At 41.0% G+C, this 22,500-nt stretch overlaps 1 protein-coding gene across 6 annotated transcripts in view; it reads right to left on the bottom strand.

The window, feature by feature from the left end:
* Positions 1 to 22,500, bottom strand: part of Myo61F (unconventional myosin 61F) — a 201,243-nt gene that overhangs the window by 141,620 nt on the left and 37,123 nt on the right. For 2 of the 6 annotated variants that reach the window (XM_076198617.1, XM_076198618.1), the window contains exon 1: positions 5,450 to 5,616. The exons of 1 other annotated variant lie outside the window; for it this stretch is intronic. In XM_076198617.1, the coding sequence (XP_076054732.1) occupies positions 5,450 to 5,581 (132 nt within the window). In that variant the 5' untranslated portion in view covers positions 5,582 to 5,616. Of the gene's footprint in view, positions 1 to 5,449; positions 5,617 to 20,958; positions 21,098 to 22,500 lie in introns of those variants that run through there. 3 more of the 6 variants (XM_076198620.1, XM_076198621.1, XM_076198622.1) reach the window with 3 other exon arrangements.

Here is a 22,500-nt window from a genome sequence, read left to right as displayed (position 1 = left end):
AGGCCTACACTAGGTAGTTCCCAATCAACGAGAAGGTGGGCAGGTGGGGGAGGGGGAAATTGGGTGCATAAAAGGGGGGAACATCTTCACCCCATTCAATACCGTAACGACCCTGTTCAATACAATGGTGAGTGCAAGAGACCATAAGGCCTACACTAGGTAGTTCCCAATCAACGAGAAGGGGGACAAGTGGGGAGGGAGGGGAAATTGGGGGGATAAAAGGGGGGAACATCTTCACCCAATTCTATACCCTCACGACCCTGTTCAGTACGAAGAAGACGGCAAGAGACCATATGGCCTACACTAGGGAGTTCCATATCCAAAACCACCCAACCCCCACGGGGTCCCGGTCGATCCACACGATTTTCACGACAGGGACCGGCCCCTCTGCTGAATAAAATCGCCTGACGGCAGACACGGAACGAGGCATACAATGCGGCACGGCCAGAATGGGGACATAGAAAGTGACCCATTATTCAATATATGCGTTTGTATATTCCGTTATTAAATGTCTTTCTACATATATAGTAGTTTATTTGTTTTTACCTTAATTCTATTATGTATTATGGTTATATATATATATATATATATATATATATATATATATACATACACATACATATTTAAATGACTTTGCTTTTAATGATTTTATTTTTATTTTTTATTTGTGTAAAGATTTCTTACAAATTACTGTTTTTATTGATTTATTAATTTTTGTTTTATTATGTTTATTTAATTATTTGTGTAAATATTTTTATGCCACAAAGATGTCCACCATTTTAGATTTCCTTCTACAGACAATTCCATTCAGTTCAAGAAGGACCCCAGATTGAAAGAGTCTTTCAGGCTCAGTGGGGTCGCGGTCCTTAAGACCCCAAATCAGACCCAGGGTCTTGAATCAAACTTTCTTAGCCAGAAAAAAATATGTAAAGAATGTCAGTGTCGCGAGTTTGTGACATTTACGACGAGTGAGAATACGAGACTGTTAAAAGGTATTGATCGTTGCCGGAGCGCGTGAGGTCGCGGGCCTTTTTTTTTTCTTTTTCTTTTTTTTGCAGTCAATGTAGAGCTCACTTAGAAGTAAATAAGGGAGGGAGGAGAGAGAGAGAGAGAGAGAGAGAGAGAGAGAGAGAGAGAGAGAGAGAAAGAAAGTGAGAGAGAGAGAGAGGGAAGGGAGGGAGAAGGATGAAGAGGGGGATAAGGGGTGGGAGAGGGAGAGAGAAAGAGAGGGAGGGAGCAGAATGAAGAAGGGGACAAGGGGGGAGAAAGACAGAGAGAGAGAGAGAGAGAGAGAAGAATGAAGAGGAGAGGACAAGAGGGGAAAGATAGAGAGAAGAATGAAGAGGGGATGACAAGAAGGGAAAGATAGATAAAGAGAGAGAGAGAGAGAGAGAGAGGAGAAGAATGAAGACGGGCCAAGGGGGAGATAGAGAAAGAGAAGGGACAAGGGGGGGGATTGAAGAGGGGGGACAAGGTAAGGTGGGGGTGGGGGGTTGAAGAGGGGGGACAAGGTAAGGTGGGGGTGGGGGGGGCAAGAGAGGCCTCCCAACCACCCCTGCCACCTTATCTCCGTTCCCGTTCCCACGGGATCGACACAATACACGTTCACAAGTTCGCTTGCTGCGGGCAGCGAATCACCCAGAATGCATATGAATGTGGGCCTATTTTATTTATTTATTTATTTTTATCTAATTTGTGATTTTACCTGGATTAATCCATTTATCCTAACTTCATAAACACACACACACTTGTCCGATGGGGAATAGTCAATTTTCAGATCATTGCTTTTGTAAACATCAAGTATGGTACAAAGGTAACGCCCTTGCTTCGTCGTAAGCACTCGAATATGCAAGAGGTCGATGTCATACGGGAACCCTGTTACCCCTCTCTCTCTCTCTCTCTCACACATACACACACACACACCTTTGAATTATTTTTTCTTGTAAGTTGTTCCACAAAATGATAGTGTATTTTTATCAATAAAGCAACAAGAAAAAAATGGGATCACATGAAGAACCGTCACCCTAGACTTCGATAGTAAAAATTCTTCATGTGGGCTATCCTAGAGTGACGTTTCTTCACGTGGGCTATCCTAGGGTGAGAATTTTTTCATATGGGCTCCTAAGGTGACAATTCTTCACGTGTGTTATCCTAGGGTGACAATTCTTCACGTGGGCTATCCTAGGGTGACAATTCTTCACGTGGGCTATCCTAGGGTGACACTTCTTCATGTGAGCTATCCTAAGGTGACAATCTTTAATGTGGGGTATCCTAGATGTGACAATTCTTCCTGTGGGTTATACTAGGGTGACAATTCTTCACGTGGGCTATCCTAGGGTGACAATTCTTCACGTTGGCCATCATCCTGGTTTTCCGATTCTTCGGTTGTATAAGTTGATGATGACAATAAGCATAACCCTCATTTGATCAATGACAAGGACATGTATGTATGTATGTTTACGTGTGTGTGTGTGTGTGTGTGTGTGTGTGTGTATTTTATCAATAATCCACCAAATTTTTTTGCTTCGGTAAGAGATGATAACTACATCTCAGTATGGTTATATGTGTCAGTGATTCACCATGATTCATCACGGTACGGTCTTGGATCACGTGTTGGACTTGTGATCGACAGCTATTTCCCCCCCGGAAGAGAGCTCAGAGCTCGTATGACCGATCTATGGGCAATGCTGTGACCTTACACGCACACACACACCCTACTCCCCGCCCACGAGAGTTGGAGTAACAACTCGCAGCGCAGCGGAACTGGAATTGTTTTAGCCCTGGGCGGGATTTGAACCCGGACCGCCGTAGTGGCAGGCAAGAACTCTAACCACAGCGCCACGAGGTGTGTGTGTGTGTGTGTGTGTGTATTTTATCAATAATAAAAAACAATTCTTTGGTGATAGATGATAACTACATCTGTGTGTGTGTGTGTGTGTGTGTTCGCGCGCGCGTGCACGCCCACGCCAAAGCACACAGGTCGAATCCCCGCCGTTTTTAGCGCGGTTGGAACTGTCCAGTCATATGCCAAAGGACAAGACAGACGAACAAACAGACAGACAGACAGACGAACAAACAGACAGACAGACAGACACACCTGTCCAGATCTGCCAAGACTGAATCTTACACAATGACACTTTTTATACTTATTTTATTTATCTTAAATATATAAAAAAATTATTTCTTATTTATTTTATTTTATTTATTTATTGTCGTAAAACGCCAAATATATTTTCCACCAAAATATATATATTTTTCAAATTCCTGCCAATAGTAGATCATAGTCACCTAAGGGGAGAGTGGGGGGAGGGAAATCAACCAAAGATAATTCCCCCATGGTAAATCCCACTGATCTCCGCAGTGGTAATCCCTCCAGGGGATGGGGGGGGGAGCCCCACGTAGGGGAATTCAAGAACTTGCCTCACGCTTAAAAACAAATAAACAAACAAACGAATAAATAAATAAATAAAATAAAAACAAATTAATGGAATGAAAAATAAAATAAATTAAATCAGAAATAAAATACAAATATATGAACAAAATGAAAAATAAAATAAAATAAATTAGAAGCAAAATACAAATAAATTAACAGAATGGAAAAAAAAAATAAAACCATAAAAAAATATTTCAACCTTTGCCCGTTGTGCTCGGAGAGCCCGGGCCAATGACCATCACCGTTGGCCTTTACGGGACTCGAACTCCGGTCCACAACATCGCGAAGCTAGTGTGAAGCCCAATGAGACCGTCAATCGCCTCCCGGTGTGTGACCACCACGCCGCTGTGGCGACGTCGACGCCGACTCCTCCTCGTGAGTGAAAAGAGGGCCCGGGTCAATCACCAACGCCTATTGGGCACTGACACCCCCCGGGCTATCCAAACAATTAGGGCACAGGTGAAGGTCAAATACAAGGTGTACATTGTGTGTGTATGTGTGTATATGTATATGTGTGTATGTGTATATGTGTATATATATATATATATATATATATATATATATATATATATATATATATATGTATATATATATATATATGTATATATATATGTTTATATATATATATATATATATATATATATATATATATATATATATACACGTACAAACATGCACATAATACGTGTATGTATAAGACTTATTGACCCACTGTCAGAGAATGAGAGAAGATGGACAGAAATTCTGTATATTTCGATCACTATCTGTGGTCCTCAGAGGACCACAGATAGCGGTCGAAATATACAGATCTTCTGTCCATCTTATCTCATTCTCCGACAATGGGTCAATAAGTCTTATTATACAAATGTGCTACTACATTAAACCTTCCTTCATGTGTCTGTGTGTATATATGTGTATATATATATATATATATATATATATATATATATATATATATATATATATTTTTTTTTTTTTTTTTTTTTTTTTTTTTTTTTGCGAGACTTTTTCTCGCCTTACTGTTTTGTGGTGGAACTTACTCTTATTTTTTGCTCTTTTTTTTAAGCATTTTACTCTTCTTTTTTTTTACGCACCCACCTCTTTTTTACGCACCTTACTCTTTTCTTTACCCACCTACCTCTCTTTTTATATATCTTGCTCTTTTTTACGCACCTTACACTCTTTTTACGCACTCAACTTTTTTCCGCGGAGTTTTACGTATAATGCGTACCTTTGCCTTTTATAGTATTTTCCTATCTTATACAGCGTACTCTCTTCGGATACAACGTACTCCTCTCTTTTTACGCGAGTTACTCGGGTTTTACACACTGTACGCTCCTGTTACGCACCTCACGCTGTTGTTACGCAGTTTACGTTCTTATTGCGCCTTTTACGCTGTTGTTACGTACCCACGCTGTTGTTACGCATCTCACGCTGTTGTTAGGCATCTCACGTTCTTGCTACGCATCTCACGTTCTTCTTACGCATCTCACGCTCTAGTTTCGCACCTCACGTTCTTCTCACGTTCATCACGATTTTGCTACCCATCATACGTTCTTCTTACGTACCTCATGCTCTAGTTACGCACCTTACGCTCTTGCTACGCATCTCACGTTCTTCTTACGTTCCTCATGGTTTTCCTACGCGCATTACGTTCTTGCTACGCACATGTTCTTCTTACGCTCCTCACGATTTTGCTACGCACCGCACGCTCTAGTTACATATTCTACGCTTTTGTTACGCAGCTTATGTTGTTACGCATCTCACGCTGCTGTTACGCACCTCACGCTCTTTTTACGCATTTTACGTTCTTGTTAGGCGTTTACGCTCTTTTTGCGTATTTTACGCCTTTTTTACGCACCTCACGATTTTGCTACGCACCTTATGCTCTTGCTACGCACCCAGCGCTCGTTACATATTTTACGCTTGTGCTACGCAACTTAGGTTATTACGCACCCTACGCTCTTGCTACGCATTTTACGCTCTTTTTACGCATTTTACGCTCTCGTTACGCACCTTAGGTATATTTTCATAGCTGTCGGCTTCCGACGGCCGCTCGGAGCCCGTATCGCTTTCGCTGGGCGGCAGTGTACTCTGGAAGTGCCTGATCCACTGGTACACGACGCTCTCCTCACGGAAAGCTTCCATGTCGACTGCAGGCAAATCACATCCGACCAAGAACACGTCTATCTCAACACTGAGTTCGGTTCCCGTCCAGGAATGCAGTTGACAACCCGCGACTCCCTCCTTCGTTTACGCTTGAGTATTCGGGGGGTAGGTACCCCCCCCCCCCCCGTCTCCCGCCACACACCCCACCTGTAATTGGCGGAGGAACGTCGCAAACGGCTCCCGGGACGTGACAAAGCGGCACGCACATGGACGTACATAAACGCACATGGACGTACATAATCTCATACGGACGCACATAAACGCACATGGACGTACATAAACGCACTTGGACGTACATGAACGCACATGGACGTACATAAACGCACATGGACGTACATGAACGCACATGGACGTATATATATCACATGGACGAGCATGAACGCACATGGACGTACATAAACACACATGAATGCACATGGACGTACATAAACACACATGAACGCACATGGACGTACATAAACGCACATGTACTTACATCAACGAACATGTGTGTACGTGCATAAACGTCCGTGTGTGTACGCACATGGACGTATATAAACGTACATGCGTGTACGCACATGCAGATTTGTTTACGTGGTAACCGTGGGTAGTTTATGGGTTAACAAGCAATTGGGAGACAAACGACAGTAAGGTCACCCTTAACGACCCTGTCGTTAAGATGGAACCAATCCGACAATTCCGACCTAAACAACGCAATTTGCGAAGGTCGTACTCGTAGGTTATATAAATAAACTACTCCAGTTCGCATCAAGCACGACCCTTGAAAGACGACCACAGACCGCCAGGCTAATGCGTTAAGTAAGGGCCACTGTCAAGGAGCACCTCGACATCTCGAGGACGAGGGTGGACCACGAAGACGAAGGTGGACCTCGAGGGGTGACAGGGGCCGAATACCTCGCCATCTCCTCGAGGAACAGAGTCTCGAGGATGAGGGTGAACCTCGAGGGATGACAGAGGTCAAATACCTCACCCTCGTCCTCGAGGACGAGGTGGACCTTGAGGGGTGACAGGGGTCAAATACCTCACCCTCGTCCTCGAAGAACAGAGCCTCGAGGGGTGACAGGGGCCGAATAACTCACCCTCGTCCTCGAGGACAAGGGTGGACCTCGAGGGGTGAAAGGGGCCAAACACCTGACCTTCGTCCTCGAAGAACAGATCCTCGAGGACGAGGGTGGACCTCGAGGGATGATAGGGGCCGAATGCAGTGCCAAGACTCGAGGGCCAGTGTACAGTGCCACGCGATGAACCAGAGGGCCAAGCGGAGCACTGAAGACGTAATTATACGAAATCGATCAGTTTCGTTAGGTGAACCTACTCTCTATTAAGCATTTGTGAACACAAGTCGGTAGTGATTTTGCCTATATGCGTGTGTATGTACGTGCGTAGTCTTACTGGCGCCTGAGCGGTAGGTTCGAGTCCTGCACGGGACGTTCATATTGTGTAGTGTTCTTTGTGTCAACTCAGCCATTCTTGCTTGAAGACGCTCGGGTTAGGACAGAAAAAAAAAAAAAAAAAAAAAAAAACACTTCCATACCAGACGATCCTTTCCCTGTGGGCAGACGATTCCATTCACCCCCGTGGCACTCCCCCCAGGTCACCAAAGGTTATAATAATCAGTTAAATTAACCCTCTATGTACGGGTAGGCACCTCTGGCCTTCTTGCTGCCGTCAGACGATTTTATTCAATTTGGCAAACCCCCCCTACCCACCCTTGGGGGGTGGGGGTGGGGTAACGACATTGACTACCAACACACAGACATTCTGGTCTGCCCACACCAGCTACGCCCAAACCGTGGATCGATGAAGGTCAGGTCAGGTCAGTATGCGAAGGGTGGGGGGACCTATTCGAGCATTGAGGTCTCCGGGGGCCACGATATTGACGTCACAATGAAAGACGCAAAAAAAATAATAAAATGAATAAATAAAAAATAAAATAAAAAGGCAAAGGACAAAAACCAGGGAAAGTAAAAAAAAAAAAAAAAAAAAAAATACAATAATAAAAAATACAAACAAAACAAAAGGGAACGCAAAATGAATGAATAGATGAATAAATAAATAAAAATAAATAATATAAATAAAAAATAAAATAAAAAGGAAGGCAAGACAAAATAAAGAGAAAGGGAGAAAAATAATAAAATAAAAATAAACGAAAAAAAAATACAAGCAAAACAAAAGGGAACGTAAAACGAATTAATAGATAAATAAATCAATAGATAAAAATAAATAAATAGCTGAAACCTTCAACTACACCCACGTGACTTCCCACGCCGTCGAGTACGAACACTGCGTGACTGTGGGCCGTAGGGGTGCCACTAACGTACTCAAAAACACTGACCGTATAAACCTTTTGTAACCAGTATCCCATACACAGAAAAACAACAGAGAAAAATAACACAACCAAATCACGAAAATGTAAAAAAATAACATAATAACATAACAAATAACATGAACAACCAAATCATGAAAATGTAAAAAAAAAAAATAACATGAACAACCAAATCGTGAAAATGTAATATACTCGTGTATATATATATATATATATATATATATATATATATATATATATATATATATATATATATGTGTATATATTCACAAGACCCACCCAGTCACACACGCCACGCCGCGCTCATGGCAGGATCAGCTTTCGCCAATGCAAGAAATCTTGACGAACAAGGAGCTCCTTTACTGTCTGAGGAAGAATCCCACGTAGTATTAAAACATTTTTCTTACATAATTCATGACATGAATAAAACATTCTATGATATATTACATACATATAATGAATTACATATATACGCATACATATACTAAACGGCTTTTCCCCTTTAAAAGCGGGGTAGCCGAATCAAAGGGAACACACACACCATACACTGAGGATGAATGCAATATAGGTGGGGGAGAAGAATACAGGCACCGTGTTCCCATACATATCTATACCTACACAATGTACACACAGAAACACACACACACAATGTACACATAAGAACACACGTACAAACAATATACACACACCAAGAGACCCACACAGTAATATACACATAAGAACACACATACATACACAAACCCACACAAAAATGTACACACAGGAACACGTACACACACACACAAACCCACACAAAAATTTACACACAGGAACACGTGCACACATACACACACAAAAATGTACACACAGGAACACGTGCACACACACATACAATAATGTACACACAGGAACACACACACACACACACGGTCAGATATAAACGTTCAATATATCCATATTTGGATATTTACAGAACCACACACACACACATACAGTGCATACACAACCGTAAAACATATATGCATATACCTATGATCGCAAACACACATAAAAACAGACAGACACATATGATGTCATACACAACCACACATGCGATCGTTAATATCAGGAAGAATGCTTGCAAGCACAAACAAGCGAGTTGATGAATTGCAAATGAAGGCAACGAACAGAAAGTACGTCGCACGCACACGCACACGCACACACACACACACACACACAGATGTGACCAACCCGTGAAAGCTGCCTGAGGCGACATCTGGCGGTAGCAAATGGAAATTCCATCACTCAGAGTCAACGCTGGGATAATGTATTCAGCTGAGGGGCGCGTGGGTGGACGACGGATATAACGGGGGTCCCGGTCCATCTGGACCCTGTTTCGTCCAGGGTCCGCCTCTCGGCCCAGCAAAAAAAAAAAAAAAAAAAAAAAAAAAAACTATATATATATATATATATATATATATACATATATATATATATATGCAAGCAATCACATCACCGTGATACAAAAATGCAAAATAACCACAATATATATATATAAACACACACGCACAATGACGTAACTACTTGCATAACTCAGAGTACCGGTCACTGACCTAACATGTACCGGCCAAGAAGCCGTGACCGGACACCTCTCGGCACTCAAAAAAGAAGAGGAGGAAGAAGAAAAAGAAGACGAAGAAGAGGAAGAAGAGGAGGAAGACGAAGAAGAGTAAGAAGAAAAGTAAGAAGAAGAAGAAGAAGATGGAGAAGAAGGAGAAAAAGAAGGGGAAGGAGAAAGAAGAAGAAAAAGAAGGAGGAGGAGGAAAAGAAGATGGAGAAGAAGGAGAAAAAGAAGGGGAAGGAGAAAGAAGAAGAAAAAGAAGGAGGAGGAGGAAAAGAAGAAGAAGGAGGAGAAGAAAAAGAAGGAGAAGAAAAAGAAGAAAAAAAGAAGATGGAGAAGAAGGAGAAGAAGAAAGAAGGAGGAAAAGAAGAAGAAGAAGAGGAAGAAGACGAAGAGGAAGAAGAAGAAGAATAAAAAGAAAAAAGGAAGAAAAAGAAGAGGAAGAAAAAGAAGAGGAAGAAGACGAAGAGGAAGAAGAAAAAAGGGAAGAAAATAAGAAGAAAAAGAAGAGGAGGCAGAAAAAGAAGAGGAAGAAAATGAAGAAAAAGAAGAAGAGGAGGAAGAAGAAACGCGAGTTGGCACTCGTCGCTGGCACTCTGTGGTTGGACCTTTTCGGGGGCAGAGCAACCTTGACACCCCGACAACGGATAAGTTCACGGTGTGAAAGCTGGTGACGGGTCACGCCCTCTCTGCCTCCACTGCCGTCCTCGACAGATTTTATTCTGGTGAAAGCCGCCGGACGATTTAATCAAAACGAGAAATGAAAGCCTTCGTGGCGAAAAGTAAAAAAAAAAAAAAAAAAATAATAATAATAATAATAATAATAAATAAATAAAAGTAAATAAAAATCGTTTGTCATGGACCTGAATAAACTGACTAAAGTTTGCCACATTGTTGAAGAGGATTATGAACGACCGGTAGTAAGGTGGGTGTGGTGTAAGAATGAAGGAGACTGTAAGAGGCCATAAGGCTTCCACTAGACAGTTCCATGTCCTCAACCATAGTTATCAAACCTCCTAAAAAAAAAAAAAAAAAAAAAAAAAAACCTTAATGGTTACTAAGTCCCGCTGTGAGAATATAATTTTTGATAATAATTACAATAAAATGAATAATAGCAAAAATAATAAATATAAACAAATCACAAGCGAATACAATGGTAATTACTCTGGCTGTCTTAAACCTACAATGGCATCTAGAATATTTTATTTATTTACTTATTCATTTCATTGTATTTATTAATTGATCTATTTATTTTATTTTATTAATTTATCCATTTATTTGATTTATCAATTGATCTATTTATTTCATTGTATTTATTAATTTATCTATTTCTTTTAATGTATTTTTTTTCCCTTTACGTTCCACCATTTCCCCCGGAGGCTGCCGAGAAGCCATTGCTCCTCCGACCTTTGGGGAAAAATTCTTCTTATTCAGGAAATTTCTGAAAGTCGTCGTCCATGCTGTAGGCGAGCTCACCTTCCCTTTCTCTGCACACACACGTACACACACACAGACACGCCACGCACACACACACATACATACACGTGGGACATCACACGGAGCCAAAAAAAAAATAACTTCCCATATGTCAGTTTCGAAAATAAATAAATAAATAACTGAATAAATAGAATAAATAAAACAAAAGCCATTACGTCATGAATCTGGTTCCGACCTCCCTTTCCTCTACCTATCAAAGACAACAAGAACCGGGGCGGGAGACAGGGAGGCCCAGTGTGTGTGTGTGTGTGTGTATTCACTATGGTCTTGGATCACGTGTTGGACTTGTGATCGACAGCTACTATCCTCCCGGAAGAGAGCTCAGAGCTCATATATGACCGATCTATGGGTAATGCTGTGACCTAACACGCACACACACCCAACTCCCCGCCCACGAGAATTGAAGTAACGACTCGCAGCGCAGCGATACTGAAATTATTTCAACCCTTGGCGGAATTCGAACCCGGGTCGCCGTAGTGGCAACCGGGAACTCTACCAACTGCGCCATGAGTTTTGTGCATGTGTGTGTGTATATTATCTTTCAAGTTTCCAATCACTTCATAAGCCACCAACCTAAGAAAAACTCGTCTTTCCTCTTGATCAACCCAAATAATGTCATTCCAATCTGCTTTCCCGTAACAACATGTATATATATATATACATATATATATATATATATATATATATATATATATATGTTGGTACATTGTGACAAGTTGATGAAGGTGGAAAAAGAAGTCACGGGTCTAGTTCCGAGTTACTGAGTTTATTCCTGACCGGTTTCGCTCTATGCTTCTTCAGAAGAAGCATAGAGCGAAACCGGTCAGGAATAAACTCAGTAACTCGGAACTAGACCCGTGACTTCTTTTTCCACCCTCATCATATATATATATATATACATATATATATGCATACACACACATACATACTTCCTTCCGTTCCGAGTGTCACTTTTCCTTTTATTGTGGCTGCCGCCAGACGATTTTATTCATCTCAGTGAGAATCCATTTGGCATCGAAATCAATACATCAAGTTTTCGATGCAATACAGAGAAGATGAAGGAGAGAGAGAGAGGGGGGGGAGAGGAGAGAGATGGAGAGAGAGAGAGAGAGGGACAGAGATGAAAAAGAGGGAGGAAGAGAGAGAGAGAGAGAGAGAGAGAGAGAGCAAGCGAGAGAGCAAGCGAGAGAAAGGGAGAGGGGAAGGAGAGAGAGAGGGAGGGAAGAGAGAGAGAGAGAAAGGAAGGAGAGAGAGAGATGGGGGAGAGTGAGAGAGGGAGGAAAGAGAGAGAGAGAGAGAGAGAGAGAGAGAGAGAGAGAGAGAGAGAGAGAGAGAGAGAGAGAGAGAGGAGGGAAAGAGAGGGACAGAGATGCGAGAGAGAGAGGTAGGGAGGGATAGAGGGACAGAGAGAGAGAGAGAGAGGTAGGGAGGGAGAGGGGGGAGAATGAGAGAGGGAGGGAGGGAGGGAAAGGGAGAAAGAGGCGAGAAGGATGAGAGAGAGAGAGAGAGAATGAGGGAGAGAGAAAGGGGAGAGGGAGAGGGTGAAAGAGAGACGGAGGTAGACGGAGAAAGAGAGAGACAAAGAGAGGAAGAGAGAGAGGGAGACAGAGAGGAGAGAGTGGATTAATTATTAGTCCAAATCAAGATGTCGCCCTTAGCTCAAGCAATCACTATTTTCCTTTTAGGTCGTAATTTGCGACCTCGCTCGCTTAACGAGCACTAAGCCCCTTAACGAGCGGCCAATTTAACCCATTCCCGGACAGAGCCCCTCCCCATCCCCGACCCGAATAAAATCGTCTGTCGTTAAGCAAAACAAAATATATAAATGACCTGAGGGAGCGACCCATCGTCGGCTCCAGTAACCCAGACAAAATATATTAAGTACAGAAGTTAAACCGATTAAGAGAAAATGGGAACAAACCGGTTTAACTACACCAAGTTACGTCAAGGAAAACAAAATATATAAACGACCTGAGGGGGCGACCCATCGTCGGCTCCAATCACCTGAACAAAATATATTAAGTTCAGAAATTAAACCGACCGGGACAAACAGGTTTAACTAAACCAGGTTACAAGGAACTGGTTTAACCCAGTTGCTGCGATGAAGGAGGGAGTGGAGACTTAACCAGGAAGGAGAGTACGTCGTTAGTTATGTACATATATAAGTTAACTAACCACGAACCTGCATTGATCGTTACCATTTATGGATTACGAGTTATAAGGCTTGGAACCTAACGCCGAGAATGGGCGCTTACGTGGGATTGTAAGACAGTGAAAGTACTAGGGAACTACAGTAATTAGTATGTTCCTAGTTAAGTCAGAATGTGGACTAAAACGATCATTTCCTTAACGGGTGGATACGAACCTAGACACGTTCTAGTTTAGGTATAAAAAAAAAAAAAAATCAGGTGGAGGGTGGGGGACATCCCTGTCTCCCGTCTCACCGTTCAAGAGGACTGAGCGACTTCGAGTTGGCGCAAGATATTACCAACTGCTTTTTGTCGGCGGACGGTGTTGGCCAAGTCTTTTTCAAGGCCTACGTCTTGGCTTGCCTTGGGGGAGGCCAGTGATCCGTGTATGTGTGTATGTATATATATATATATATATATATATATATATTATACATATCACATATATACATACATACACACACATATCACATATACACACATACATACACACACATCATATATATACATATACACACACATACATACACACATATCGAAAGAGTATTAGGATGGTTTGGACACATGGAAAGAATGAGTGAAGAAAGATTAGTAAAAGAAGTGTGGAAGGCGGAGGTGGAAGGAGTGAATATGAGGGGACGTCATAGGATGAGATGGATGGATGGGGTGAAAGGGGCTTTACAAAAGAGAGGAATGTCTGTAGAGGAAGTAGGGAGAGGACAGAAGATAGGGGTGAATGGAGAAGGATTGTGTATAGATGAGGCTGTGATGCATGAGGGGGAGTGGGTGGGGGATGGGGTGTGAGGAAGTATGTACGAGAACAGATTTGACGCAGCCCGAAGGGATTTCTCCCCGTCTTCTCCTTTCCTGCAAGAGGGGACAGAGAGGGGGGGGGGTCGCCGAATTTATGAAGCGGCCTTGCTGTGGATGTGCTGTGTCTTGCGACACTGCTTCTGACCCAGGGCAGTGGACAGGATGCAGGGATGACCCGTCATCCAGGAGGTGCCAAGATAGAAGGGAGGGAGGAGGGTGGAGGGGAGTGGAATATATGGGAAATGAAATGGGTGGGAGTGATTTCTATGCCTTTTTCTTTTTGGCTACCCCCCCCCCCGTGTAAGGGGAAAAAAGCCTTTGGTATATGTATGTATGTCTTGCGACACTGCACCTGACCCAGGGCAGTGGACAAGATGCAGGGATGACCCGTCATCCAGGAGGAGCCAAGATAAGAGGGAGGGAAGAGGGTGGAGGGGAGTGGAGTATATTAGGGATGGAATGGGTGGGAGTGGTTTCTATGCCTTTGTCTTTTGGCTACCTCCCTTATAAGGGGAAAAAAGGCCTTTGGTATGTGAATGTACGTATTATTGTTATACTTATATTATCATTATTATTGTATTTATATTATTATTATTTTATTTACATTATTATTATTATTATTTATATTATTATTAGTTTTATTTATATTATTTTATCTATATTATTATTATTTAATTGACATTATTATTATTCTTTTATTCATATATTTATTATTTGTTTATTCACGATTATATCACGGCACGAGCCTCCGTGGCGCGCTGGTATCGACCTTGTTCTTTAACTTTATTGACCCGGGTTCGATTCTGAGCCAGACTACTACTGTCACGGATCAGCGCCTCCCGGCGTGACCCCATTTCTCCTCGGCGATTCGCTTTACCAAGTGGAAATAACTCAATTCGTTAAGAATTTTATTTTAACCAAAAGGTTAAAACGAAAACAGGTTAACCCTGTGTGTGTGTATTCACCTCGGATCTGCTGCAGCCTCTTTTCGAGACAGCCAGACACCACCCTACGGCAGTGAGCTCAGAGCTCATTATTAGCAGATCTCTGGGTAGGTCTGAGACCACTCACACTCCACACACCGGGAATGCAAGGTCACAACTTGACTAACGTCCCGTACCTACTCGCTGCTAGGTGAACAGGGGCTACACGTGAAAGGAGACAAACCCAACTTGTCTCCGCCCGGCCGGGGAATCGAACCCCGGTTCTCCGGCTTGTGAGGCCAGTGCTTTACCAATCCGCCACCGGGCCGTGTGTGTGTGTGTGTGTGTGTGTGTGTGTGTGTGTGTGTGTGTGTATGTGCGCGCCTTTGAGGAAGTTAGTTGCCCCAAGTCTAATAAAAATAAGTATAATATAAACATATATAACTAAAAATAATAATAACAGATTAAATAAACAGATAAATAAAACAATTATAAACACGAACTGGATACAAGCCACTACGGTTGACTACAGAGGCTGCATCGTTCCCCAGGAGGCAGAGCGGTAGTCCTGCAGTGAACCATAAAGACAAAACACACACACACACCTACTAGCGTATGTACACACATACACACATGTATGTATAAATGTACACATGTATGTACAAATGTACACATGTATGTACAAATGTACACATGTATGTACAAATGTACACATGTATGTATGTATGTACACATGGGATCATTACGCACACACGCGCATTGTTTTGCGTATCTGCGGTGTCGTTGGGCGGGTACCCACACCATCAGCTGTTCTTTCCCAAGCCTAGACACTTTCACATGCACGCACACTTCCTTAACTTCTAGTAGAAAGAAGAAAAAAAATATATATATATATATATATATATATATAATGAATAACTAATAAAAACAATTACAATATGTTAAATCAAAATTAAAGTAATAAAAGCACATATATATATATATATATATATATATATATATATATACATATATGTGTGTGTGTGTGTGTGTGTACACGTCTTTGTAGGTTCAGTAAAAGCCAAACAGAGGATTTTTTCTCCAAATTCACATATAAATGTACATATAAAAACATTTACGTCCTGTATTCTATTTTACTCTTATTGAACCTACAAATGTGTCAGACAATTTTGCCCTATCCTGTATATATATATATATATATATATATATATGTGTGTGTAAGCGGAATAGGAAACACAGGAGTCTTAGTCTTGAGTTTATTCCTGACTAGCATACCTGCGAAACTAGTCAGGAATAAACTCAAGACTAAGACTCCTGTGTTTCCAATTCCGCTTACATCAACCTGTCAGAATGTCTCAATATATATATATATATAAATAAATATAAATATATATTTATATATATATATATATCCCCTTTACAGAGAAGCTAATCGAGTCAAATCATATTTTGATATACAGAGGGACTCGGTGGCAGCATTCTTTGCCCCCACCACACGAAAAAATTGATGTACTAGGAATCACGAAAACAGTAATAATAATGGCAATATTAATAAAATAATCATCGATAAAAATAAAGCAATACCCACTTATCCTAACACCATCGCAACGTCATCAACGTGACGTCACACCTCGTCACCCTGACGTCATCAACATGACATCACCAGCCACAATTTCATCCCACGTCATGCTGAATGAAATAGTTTGGCATTTATTACAACAGAAAATTCATAAATGAACGAATAGAGAAATAAATCAAATAAATAAATTGACATATAAATAAAATAAATAGACAAATGAATAAACAAAATAAATAAATAAATAAAATAAATAAATAGACATAAATAAAGTAGAAAGGGACAAATTCTTTACTGTAAAATAAAGGCGAAAATAAATAAACAAATTAATAAAGGCGACAGAAAACGGAAACAGGCTCCACAAAAGAAAACGGGATAATGGATAGAGTCGCCGGTTAAGAACCGTTTCGGAAAACCTTTTCTAGAAGCTTCCAATCCCGTTCGACCTTAAGGACATAATTAGTACTTTCGACTAATTCCTAGTGACCTGGTTTCGTCAGTGTGACCTGACACGTTTCATCAGGTCAGGTGAGGTCAGGGTAACTTAGAGGCTTTAGAGGTATCGCGTTGTTTTCTATCGTCCTCCTCGCCTAGCTCAGGCAAGTGGCAGTCACCAGCACCCTTTGGGAATCGACCCCGGGCCTGGAGGGAATCGTCTGTTGCTAGCCAGAATAAAATATATTGAGGGATACATCGATTATGAAGATGTCAGCAATACGTGTCAGATGATGTCATCTGACACAGTGTCATAAAATGAGGAATATGACACAGCGTGTCATCTCGTAACACAGCGTACATTTGTGTCGCATGGTATTTCTGACACAGAAATGTGTCAAAATGTGTACGACACACCACACAAATGTGCCAAGGTTTCTTTATGACACATTTGTGTCACATGGTATTTCTGACACAGAAATGTGTCATAAAATGTGCACGACACACCAAACAAATGTGTCAAGGTTTCTTTACGGCACAAGCGTGTGTCATCAGATGTCTATCTAGCACACATACCTTTAACAAGCAGCGTTTCCGACACAAAAATGTGTCATAAAACGTGGTATGTGACACACTTGATGCGACACCTAACATCTGACACGGCGCAGGTGTGTCAAGATGCATTTCCGACACAAATGTGTCATAAAGCGTGGTATGTGACACTTGATGCGACACCTAACATCTGACACGATGTACATGTGCCAAGATGCATTTCCGACACAGATGTGTCAGATGACACACGTCCTTATCTATCAGTTGGTCCTTTATCTTCAATGTTGCTGTCGGCAAATGATTTTATTCAACAAAATCTCGGAGATTTGGGTCTCTGTTATCAAGACAAAAAATTTATCTCTATTGGAGAGAAAATGCTTCCGATATTCGCAAGTTTCCAATATTCGGAACAAATAATGGAAACTTCCTGATTATGGAAACATCGTTGCTCCTAACAGAACTACTAGTAGTAGTTGTAGTTAAAACTAGTTGCAGCATCAATGATAATAATAATATTGATTACATACATACATATACCAAAGGCTTTTTCCCCCTTACACGGGGGTAGCCAAAAGACAAAGGCATAGAAACCACTCCCACCCATTCCATCCCCTACATACTCCCCTCCCTCTTATCTTGGCACCTCCTGGATGACGGGTCATCCCTGCATCTCGCCCACTGCCCTGGGTCAGAAGCAATGTCACAAGACACAGCGCATCCACAGCAAGGCCGCTTCATTAAATCGGCGACCCCCCCCCTCTTCATCCCCTCATGCAGAAAAGGAGAAGACGGGGAGAAATCCCTTCGGGCTGCGTCAATTTATCATTCACACATACTCCCTCACCCCCCCCCATTCCATCCCATACATCACAGCATCATCCATATACAACCATTCTCCATTTATTCCTATCTTCTGTCCTCTCCCGTTCTTCCTCAACAGACATTCCCCTCTTCCCCAAAGCCCCTTTCACCCCATCCATCCATCTCATCCTAGGACGCCCCCTCATGTTCACTCCTTCCACACTTCTTTTACTAGTCTTTCTTCACTCATTCTTTTCATGTGTCCAAACCATCCTAATACTCTTTCATCCACCCAACTTCCTTTCCACCCCTGTTCTCCTCCTCACCTCCTCACTCTATCTAGCCTAGTAACCCCTATCATACTTCTCAGGCACCTCATTTCAAACACATTCAAACTCTTCCTCTCTTATGTTCCACTCAGTAACACTCGGGGGGTCCCTGGCCAGTGACGAGACAGTACCTCGCCCCCTTCCGTACCCCATGGTACTGTTCCTTTCATGCATTCTGTCGACAGGCGATTTTATTGTTCTGTGTGACTGTTGGGTGGCAAAGGGTGATTTTATTAAGGACCCGACACGCCCTAAAAAAGGCTCTCAATCTTTTTCATTCAATTTCCCTTTTTTTTCGTTAATTATAATTATCAACACTCGTGGGATCCCGCCACTTCATGTTTCTCCCAAATCCTACCCCGCCAAAAATGTAAAAAATTATATAAGTTAATAAATTAACAATAATAAATATATAATGATAATACTTAAACATTGACGATTTGCTTTATTACAAAAGTTGACAACCACAAGCATCTTACATATTTCTTCTACCAGGAGAGAATTATAGAACTTTATCATTATTATTATCATTACTATTGTCATTATTATTATCATAATTTTTATTATTATCATTATTATTATTATTGAGATTCCATTATACAGAAATGGGCAGTCCATCACCACCCTAGACAAAGGTATGAATCAAGGCACGTTGGCTGGGACGGCGACTAATTCAGCTGGTGTCAACAAAGGCCAGGTCAGGTCAGATGGCTCCGGACGGCCTTTGTGAGACCTCTGACCCAGTTGGCGAGGACTACAAAGGCACGGCCGAACCTTAGTCACCGACTGTACAACAGGCGTCTTGGGATAACGTGCGGTTCCCCGCTCACAAGCAAAATCTGCTCAGGTCCCTGCTCACAAACATCTACTCATAAATAACTCAATTTCTCCCACACACAAACATCTGTTTAGCCTCCTACTCACACACAGACGTCTACTCAATTCCATACTCACGAATTACTCAATCTCTCACACAAACGTCTACTCACAAATTACTCAATTTCTCACACAAACATCTACTCAACTTCCCTGCTCACAAATATCTACTCATTAACTCAATTTCTCACACACACAAACATCTACTCAACTCCCTACTCATACACACATACGTCTGCCCAGTTCCCTGCTCACAAATATCTACTCATAAACTCAATTTCTCACACACACAAACATTTCTCAACTCCCTACTCATACACACATACGTCTGCCCAGTTCCCTGCTCACAAATATCTACTCATAAACTCAATTTCTCACAAACACAAACATCTACTCAATTCCCTGCTCACAAACATCTACTCACAAATAACTCAATTTCTCTCACACATCTACCTAACTCCCTACTCACACACAAAGACGTCTACTCAATTTTCTACACTCACACAGACGTCTACTCCATTCCCTATTCACAAACTTCTACTCACAAATAACTCAATTTCTCACACAAACAAACATCTACTCACACTAAGACTTCTACTCAACTCCCTACTCGCACACACGTCTACCCAATTCCCTGCTCACAAATAACTCAATTTCTCACACACACAAACATCTACTCAATCTCCTACTCACAAACGAAAATGTAATCAATTCCCTACTCACAAAAACATCTACTCAATTCCGTACTCACACACATGCATCTACTTCTCTACTTACAAATTTCCCTACTCCCACACACACACACATCTACTATACATATTCAGCTGGAACTGCCTAGTGTAGGCCTTATGGTCTCTTGCAGTCTCCTTCATTCTTATGTTGCTCTCACTCAAACATCTAAATACAAATATACACACATATATATTTTTCCTTTCCAGTTGATGACTGATAACTTGCAAAACGGTTTCCCAATTATACACAAACAACAAATTTACATAATCTTATTTATTCCCATCTTGTTCACAAACGTAAACAAAACTTACATAATCTTATTTATTCGAAGGATATTAGTATGGACGTCTACCGCGTGCTGCTTTGGGTACAAGCAACCAACCCACCACTTGTAACGTTCGCTCCTTCTCCCCCCCCTCTCCCCCTTCCCCCCTCACCTTAGTCGGGAAGGATGAGCGTTGGAACTGGGCAGGTGAACACACGCACGCACGCACGCACGCACACACACACACTCACTCTCTCACACACACACACGCACTCACTCACGACTATATTCGGAACAGCGAGTTTAAACAAAGATTGGCCTTCCTCGTGTCTCAATATGTAGGACAATGAACACATAACAGTCTCCTTTTTACATGAAAAACAAACGCTAAAATAAAAATAATATAAATACCAGACTTTCAAGAAACGGAGCAGTATACGTTTAGCATCAACACATCACTTACCTATTTCTCTGCAAAGGCACTATGTTTCAATTAATATTCGTAATTCAATTCAAGAAGAAAGTCATGTCACAAGTCACACCTTCCACCCCGGGTTGCTCACTCGACCACGTTAAGATTTGAACTGTTGAGTCGGCCCGCGCGTCGGCCCGAGCCGAGGGACGCGTTGTTGTCAGACGTAAGATACGGAAGTCTCCAACTGGCCCAAACTGCCGCACGGTGACGGTAACTTTTGTAACGATGATTCAGATTGAAAAGGGAAGTATATGAAATTGCAATAAAGAACTGGTTTTAATGGGATTGGAACCTGTGCACTCTTTATCTAGTCACGCTTACTTTTACTTTGAGATTGTGGACTGGACACAGCGGCCTAGTTGGGGCGGGAACACAAAGTAGAAAAGAAAATTCATTTCTACCACAAAATAAATAAAAAACGAATAATAAGTGGATTAATAAAAATAAATATATAAGTAGATCAGTAAATGAATGTTTAGATAAATGAATAGATACAAACAGATAAATATAAATAACACAGGTGACGTATCAAATGATGAATTAAAAGTACATGAATTCGTAAATGAATTAAGAGTCAATGTAAGAAATAATGATATATATGCAAGTAAACAGATAAATGAAATAACAATTTAAACGCAAAGTTAAGCAACGTGAGTTAATAATCAATAGATGAATGAATAAATAAGTAGACATAATGATTGTTATTAATTCGCTTTTAATTGAATGAAATTCTTTGGCGACGTAAAAGGAAAAATACAAATGTGCTCGGTTGGATATTGTGCTCTGTGAAAGTGGTCGGTTCTGTTCAATTGAAACAGACTTAAGCGAGATGACTTTAATGTTAATTGTTGACTTGTGTATTTATCTATATTTATCTATTTATTTTATATATATTTGTGAATTTTGTTGATTTATCTATTATATACTTATTTGTAAATTTATTTATCATTACCTATTTTTTGTCTATGTATTTCATATTCATCTATACCTCATTGATTATTTGCTTTCTTAATGAAGTTATTATAATTAATTTTGTATTCATCAATCTAATTAGTGTATTCAATTATTTGCATATATATTGGTTAATTGATTTTTGTGTTTATTCATTCATTTGTTCATTTATTTCGGCTGGTTAATTAAGGACTAACCAATCCTATTCTAGATTCATTCCTAAGACTCATAGTTCAAGTGAATAGAATGACACCCCTATGGAACAGAGTCACGCAGTACAGAAATGCTGACTGTCGACGACGAAATGCAAGATCATTTCATTTCAGAGAATTTGTGGCAGATAAGAAACCAAGGCGCTTGTGAATTCTTATCTCTTATCTCCGCGCTGCCTGCCTGCCAAGGCGTCGACTGCACCTCTACGGACCCGATGCTATGTAGTAAGCACCCCTACGAACCCAAATTGTTATATATCTATATATATTTATATATATATATATATATATGTATATATATATATATATATATATATATACTGTATGTATATATATATATATACTTATATATATACTGTATATATAT

Source organism: Oratosquilla oratoria, chromosome 15 (genome assembly GCF_046742065.1).
Source record: "Oratosquilla oratoria isolate Oo_2021 chromosome 15, ASM4674206v1, whole genome shotgun sequence".
Classification (NCBI taxonomy): Eukaryota; Metazoa; Arthropoda; class Malacostraca; order Stomatopoda; family Squillidae; genus Oratosquilla; species Oratosquilla oratoria.
Note: the sequence above shows the minus strand (reverse complement) of the source record. Positions and strands in the feature narration are given on the sequence as shown.